Below are 7488 nucleotides of genomic sequence, written 5' to 3'. Positions count from 1 at the left end.
TGGTTGCATGCCTTTAATATTTTGAAGTCAAATTCTTTCCTTATTTTCTGTCACAATACATATCTCTTAATAACCTTTTTCCTAGCCTCCATCATGCCATCAACTTCAATTATCGTGGTGACATATTTCCCACTACTCACTATGTCTACATATTGTTCCAACTTTTGTGGGACTTTCTTACCTTCACATGTATATTTCTAACATTGATGCATATTTGCAGATAAGAAGTCATCTCATACATAAGGATGTAATTGTGATGATTCTAATCTTGATGTTGGGGGGCATTAATGCAACATTGCTTTGGTGTGTTAAAGGTTCCCATGGAATTCCATATTTAGAAAGAAATGGTAAAGATATATCTCTGGTATCACTGAAGGTGGAACAACTCCAATTTCAATGTTGTTTGTGACAATCCTCTACTCAACAATGAACACGTCCTGGAACCTTCTCATGTAAATTAACAGCTAAATTACACACAGACCTAGAAGATCTGGATGGTTCATCTCATTATTGAAAGAGGCAAATAATATTTAAAGTGATGCTTTCATGTAGTCATTATGTTATACAGCTCAAGTTCGAGTACTACCCTTTCCAAATATCTTAAATTTTGGTATCTTTGGATTTCTTTTCTAACATGCAAGTGATGGACCGGCAATTGCATACACCATTCACCATATGAAATTTATCACTTGTTGAGGGAGAAAAATCATACCACCATCCAGGATAGACAAGGAAAAATAATGAGAATGATAAGATATTATTTGAAAGAACCAATAAGTGACATCAACAACGGATGTCCTTTACTAAATTTTCCCACAAAACAATGTTTTTACTTACTACCTTATCCATAAGTGAGACCTTCAATAGAACTTCAATGAATTTATATAAATGAAAATTCTGAAGTCATGTAAAGGGATAGAAATTTACAAAGAGTAAGGATCCCAATGTCACATAAAAAAAGAATGCTCCCCATATGACAAAAGCTAGTTTATAACGTTTGGGATAAGAATGGATTTTGTGAGCAGCAATCCAATATATCGGACTACAAATTGAGAGAAACCTTGTTGCAACCTGCAAGTTCAAAAAAAGAGTTACTCTCATCATCTATAACTGATGTCAAAATTGATAACAGAGCAATAACTGAAAGTTAGCTCTACACCTGAACGTGCATAATCAAGCACGCAACAAAAATCATGAATGCCATTTCTAAAACAAATGGTAAAGCTTCCAACGAGAAGATTCCTTTTGTACTAGTAGTCAACCTTTTCGATACATCTATATCACACTTATCATTAAAAATGACCTGTGATTTCCTTTGTGCTCTTTGTCTCAAGAAGCCTGCGAGTTTGGTAGTTATAATTTAAGAACCTCGCCTGCATGGTTAAAGCATGAACAATGCAACATTTATTAACAATGTACATGAGTGTTATACCATCGAATCGTAACGATTCTAACTGTTTATCTTCTTTATCGACACAATTCAGCAATGCTGTAGATGCTGAACGTAGACCAAGCGAGAAAATAACATCTGGCCTATGCTTCACAAAACTGATTATAGACCACATTGCAAGTGACAACATTGGTGATGCCAGAAGAAAATTTGGTAGCTGCTTGAGTTGAAAGTATCTTAAGAATCCAACATCCCTGTCTTATATAAGAAGTCTGAGGTTGGAACAACAGATTCTAAAACTAGAGCAAAAGTAGTATTTGTTGATTTATCTCACCAATAATAGCTTTGGACAAATCCATATAAATATGGTATCCTTTTCCGGCACCATGGCCGGCTATCTTTGATTCCTGGCTGGCTTGTTTCATAGCATAACTTGTAGAACCCAAAGGTCTGAAATGCTACAAAGGGGACAAATACAAGAATAGTTTGCATTGTAACAATGCATAAAAATTTGCCTGCCATCTTGGAAACCATGAATGTGTCAGTAATATACCATCTTGCAGGATGCATTAAAAACGAGTGAGAGGGTTAGAAGCGAAACCCAACCTTCAATTGTTGATGCTGGAGAGCCTTGAAAGTTCTATGCATAGCTTCAAACAGAAGAAATCCTGCATGCAATATGCCATTAGACCTGATGCCACCTGAGATGGCAAATAAGCATGCAGATCTCCATCGTGAACCTTGCAGGAACTCCCACATGCCAGCGAATGAAACCAATGAGAAAAGGCTCTCTGAATATCTGCAGCAAAATTGATGCAATTACCATCCAATCTTTACAGTATGAAGTAACCAAACATAATAAAAAATTCAAGCTTACATTGATGCATAGAAGATAGATGCTGGATTGACGCAAAATAATGCAGTAGATTGAAATGCCATCTCTTCATCTCTCAACACCATACAAGAAATTCTGGGTGCAGCCAAAAGTGTGAGCACAAGAAAACCTTATTTCATAGTATTACAAAGTTGCAAACAGAATGATCTAGAATATGGTTATGCAAAATACAAATATCTACCTGTAGAAGAAAATAGCAGATAATACAAAAGTAGCATTATTAAGGAGATAGCCTGACAAGGCAAGCGTAGCTCTATAGCCCACCAAAGGTACCAATCCAGATAATACTGTCAGATAAATTTTCCATAAATAGAAATCAGCTCTTCATTTGAAGCATTACCAAATCCTTTCTTGCTCAAGCTCCCCTTCTAGAAGTTCATTACTGTAGAAATCACAGGTCAAACACTACCTAAGAAATAAAAATTATAAGAAATTCCTCAATGCACAAGATGCCAGCACAGGTGGCAGATATGATATATTCAATCAACTCTGGTAAGGTTATTCCTTTGATTTTTGGTATCATTCATCTTAGTTCATCCAGTAGCATCAATTCAACAAAGGTGTGGCCAAAAAAGTCAAACACAAATAGCAAGGAATATCAAGAGCAAGCCCCTAAAATAACTCTGAAAGGTTAACATATTTTCAGAGAAGACAACAGGCTCAACGGGAGAAGGGAGGAGAAAAGATTCTTTGAGGTACATAGGGGGATCGAAATGATAAAACAAGCAGTCAGTAAATGGTTTCGATTAGAAAGGACTACACAGATTAGAATGGTTTTCATTCACAGAATAGATGTGTAAAATTTGAGAAATATCTGACACAAAAGATAGCAGTATGAAATTTTTAATTTGGAATTCCACATTTCCACAAGGTATTTCAGTCCTGCTGATAGATATTTCATGTTGGCATTGAACTTGGGTAGCTACGTCGGTGACATGAGGCACTAAAAACAATCTCCAGGCAGTACAATGATCTTGTTGGATTCTTCTGACCAAATTGAATGGTTCTATCATTTGGGCCTCTTGTGTTGTTTCATATCTCATTACATTAAATATATTTCTTACTTATTTAAAGAAATTTGCTAGTGTTGCTTGTTTCTCTCCATGGGTCTGGGTGGCGATCAAGGCCACCACTCTGGACTCATCCAATGTATTAGAGAACACTTTGAAAATAAATGGTGGTGCACAAAAAAGTAGAATATGGGGCTGTACTATGATAATAAGAGGGCTTCCAAGATTCTATCAAGTTATCCACATTAATAAAATTGTAAAAATAAATATACACATAAACCACATGATATTTCAATTTCAAAATGATAGAAGAGAGACTGGCCAAACAAATTAGTAGCTGAAGAAAGTTGGCTGAAAATCAGGGCCCATTAGCACAAAGTTAGTAAACGTTGCAAAGTATCAAGAAAACATCAGGAATTGCCAAAAAACATCTTTTGTGTTTCCCTGGTTGGAATTTGGTAACCATGATTCTGAAATTAAGCAAACGAGGACAAAGTATCAACCAGCACAGTCACTACATCATGGATGTAAAGTCAATCCTCAGGCATCCATTCCACTTTTTGTCCTTCCACATTTATTCAGCCATTTCATACCAGTGACCAGCCATTTTTTATTTACATCACTGATATGCCGTTGATGGGAAACTCTTCACTTTACGTAAGTTTCCAAATGGTGTTTAGTTTACCAAGATTCATCCCTGAGAAAGGTAACACATAAGAAATAAGAAGCCCAGTCTGCAACGTCTTCTGAAACATAGAAGTATCATTCAGAAAATTTCTGAGCCACAAGTTTTCTGCTAGAAGGAAGTAGTAGACACTTGAAATTTCAGGTTTTTCTGCTTGTGTCATATAATTGCATTCCCAGTTTATTATGAATTGAGACATGCTGTGCATCACACATTGAAGATCTGAATTGTGTCATATGTTAACTTTGGCTTTGAGATGATGTTTAAACCTCTCAGAAGAGGAAGAGAGAAAAGATGACAAGTTAATATCCTATTTGGAAATCTAAGAGGGCAACAAATTCAGTTCCGGTGATCATGCATCTCCCTTGATTAGTTTTGGCCACTATCCACCATTTCTGTTAAAGCTTTCATTATGCTTCTCTAGGAGATTATATTACATGTCTTTGTTCCCTGGTTAGCAGCCATTGTAACCTTTGATTAAGCCTCACAAGCAGTATTTCAGAAACAAAAAAGGTTCAACATTGAATTTAAATTTTGAATCTGAAAGTAAAAATGACTATTACCTCCAGATTGTGAGATTGTTTAGAGATAAATAACCCTCAAATGCTGAGATATCTTGTGAATGAATAATTTCAACAAATTTCAGTGAAGGTTTGCTACTTCAAATTATTCTTTCCTGAGATTGAGACTTGTTCACTAAATATTTCCTTTCTCCATACCTTTCGAGTTATCTATCACTTTTTGGGTAAATTTTATTTTTTTCCAATTAATATTTGGAGTCATTAACCATTAAGGTCTTTTTTGGAAATTTTATGTTTTTCTTTTAATCCCTCTATATACTTCATAAGAGATTATGAGATGTTAATATTGCTTTCTTTGTTTCTCCATCGATTTAACTATCTATCAACCCATATATACATATATAGACATATTATATATATATGCAGATGGAAACACATAAATGTATACACATATATGCTGTGTATGCATATATGTATATGTAATATACAATATTTTATGTATCTATACAGATATCTATACTTATACAACATACCACCTACCAGTTTTAGAGATGAGACGAAGGGCGAGCGGGAAGACAGGAAGGAAAGCAAAGGTTTGTTCATACTCGTAGCTGCATTGAGCGATGCGGACGTAGTAAACACTATCCCACACGATGCTACTCTCGATCTTAGTACTCATCCACCCCCACAATGGCGCTCCTCCATTGTTTCCTCTCCCCACATCTTCTGGGAGATGTTGAGCAGAGAGGCATGGCGGATCGAGGGATGCGGAGGTGTCATAGGGTCGGCCGAGGAGACGCCAGAGCACGATGAGGAGGAGCAACAGAGCTCTTGAACCCAGCGCAATCTTGATGACTTCTCGCTGCCTCCTCCTAGGCATGGCGAATTCTGTCGTCGACTGGGAGGGAACTCAGAAATGGCAGGAAAGAGAAACGTCTTCTTCTTCTTCTTCTTCTTCTGATCGACAGGGAACAAGCAAGAATTCGGTTCAGAGTTCGGTTCAGAATTCGGTTTAGAGTTCGGTTCCGAATTCGGTTCAGAGTTCGAATTCGCGGGGTGCCCATTCGCTCGCTTTCACACCTAGACTCCGATCGATCCAAACCCCTCCTCCACATTTGTCAAGCAAAAACAAAAACAAGAGAAATATTCGTTGCTTCGCGTGTCATCGATCGAATCCGCTCTCGGAGCGGAACTTTCCGGATCCTATCGACCAAACTTTGCCCGAATTCGAGATGGATGACCAGCTCATAATACCATCAACTTTAACTAACGGTTTGTCTTTCTGTTTCATCGGGCTTGACTGATGATGTCTGATCGATTTCCTTGACTAGCCGAGAAGCTGTGTGCATGTACATTTAAGCTTTTAGTTTTATGCATGCTTCTTGGTTCCGGCTTTTTCATGGCATGTTTAGCTATACATTCCCAAGTTTTAGCTTGTGGGGCATTGATGTTTTGTGGCTTTTCTGAAATTTTATGAAATATGGCATGTGTAACTATGCATTCCAATGTTGTAGCTTGTGGGCATTAATATTGTGTGCCTTTTCCGGAATTTGGCGAGTTGTAGGGATTACAATAAACAATTAGAATATGCACGTTCTTGTTCTTTGTACTTCACTGTGCCTAAATGTTGAGAGACAAGCTCAACATCGGCCGGATCGGCTGAAGAAGCCGAGGACCGGATCGGTTGGGACCAATCGGTTAGGCCGAGTGCGTAAACCGGGAGGCCGTTAGGAAAGATATTCCGTGAGGAATATATTTGGGAGTTAGTGTAGGAGCTCTTAATGAGTATTGAAGTACTGTCAGTACTTCGGTCAGTCCTTCTAGGACTTGTATAAAAGTGTTCATTGAACACACATATGTACAGAGTCGTGAATAGAGGTTGAATATAGTTCTTCTGTGTTCTCTCTCTCACTCTCTCTGTCTCTCCCGCGTATACTGCGTAAGCTCAAGCTCTCCATTGAACCTGAGTTTTCTTCCTCCTGTTCGGTCTTCACACTTGCTTCCGCATGTTACTTTTTACATGGTATCAGAGCGCGAGGGTTGACAACCTCTCTGCAGCCGACACAGCTTGACGAAGAAGAACAAGAAGAACGATGGATAGAGGCATGGCGAGCTCGCTTCCAATAGAGAAGCTCGACAGAACCAACTACGCATCTTGGTCCTACAAGATGCACTAGTACCTTCTCGGGCACGGCTACTGGAGTTATGTTGAAGGAGCTAATGACGCGGCACCCGAATCGACACACAGAGACTTCCCGTCGTGGGAGCAATCGGCGAGCAGGGTATTATACTGCTTCGCGTCGTGTGTGGGCGAACAACTATTGAGCTATGTTCGGGATGCAAAGACGCGGAAGGGTGCGTGGGAAAATCTGAAGAAGATTTTCGCCGCGAGCACCACAGCCAGGAAGCTTCAGCTCCGACAAGAGTTGAGCAACCTACGACAGCGCGACTTGTCGGTGGCGAACTATACCTCGAAGATCAAGGATATCTGCGACTCCCTCGCCTCCATAGAGGTGAACATCGAGGAGAGCGAGATGGTCCAGATTTGTCTCGGAGGTTTGGCGTCGAAGTTCGGAGCATTCCGAACGGCTGTGTGTACCCGGGAGAATACGCCGTCCTTTTTCGACTTACAGTCAATGCTCCTGGTAGAGGAGAACCATGCGTGTGCGTCTACAAGCACGCACACCGACAGTAGAATGTTGTACACGGAGGGAGATAGGCCCCGTGGACGTGGAGGATGAGGCGAGTCGGCGCGCAATGGAGGCGGCCGACGAGATCAAGGAAGAAGGCACCAAAGTGATGCCGACAGCAACTCCGGACCCTCCGGAAACAGGGGGAGTCGAAGCGATGAGAACCGGCAAGGGAAGGCCATCGCGAAGTGTTGGTACTGTGGCAAGAAAGGCCAAAGGGAAAGTGAGTGTTGGAAGAAGCGCGCCGATTCGGAGAGAACCGGTTCCGGAAACGGCTCCGGACATATCGACAAGGGA

The 7488-nt window shown here is 39.9% G+C and overlaps 1 protein-coding gene across 1 annotated transcript; it reads right to left on the bottom strand.

Annotated features, from left to right (window-relative positions):
* Positions 1–866: 866 nt before the first annotated feature.
* On the bottom strand, positions 867–5454 carry LOC147864034 (transferases, transferring hexosyl groups). Its single transcript, XM_087320136.1, has 8 exons — positions 5042–5454; positions 2467–2572; positions 2268–2360; positions 1997–2189; positions 1725–1912; positions 1420–1644; positions 1160–1328; positions 867–1071 (listed from the first exon to the last, which is right to left on the bottom strand). The coding sequence occupies exons 1-8, from the start codon at positions 5379–5381 to the stop codon at positions 904–906; spliced, it is 1482 nt and encodes a 493-aa protein (XP_087176262.1). The 5' UTR covers positions 5382–5454; the 3' UTR covers positions 867–903.
* Between the last annotated feature and the right edge of the window lie 2034 nt (positions 5455–7488).

Source organism: Azolla caroliniana, unplaced genomic scaffold, assembly GCF_043228905.1.
Source record: "Azolla caroliniana isolate FFs.n. ecotype wild unplaced genomic scaffold, voAzoCaro1.0.p SCAF_5, whole genome shotgun sequence".
NCBI classification, from domain to species: Eukaryota; Viridiplantae; Streptophyta; class Polypodiopsida; order Salviniales; family Salviniaceae; genus Azolla; species Azolla caroliniana.
This window is presented reverse-complemented; position numbering and strand designations above follow the sequence as displayed.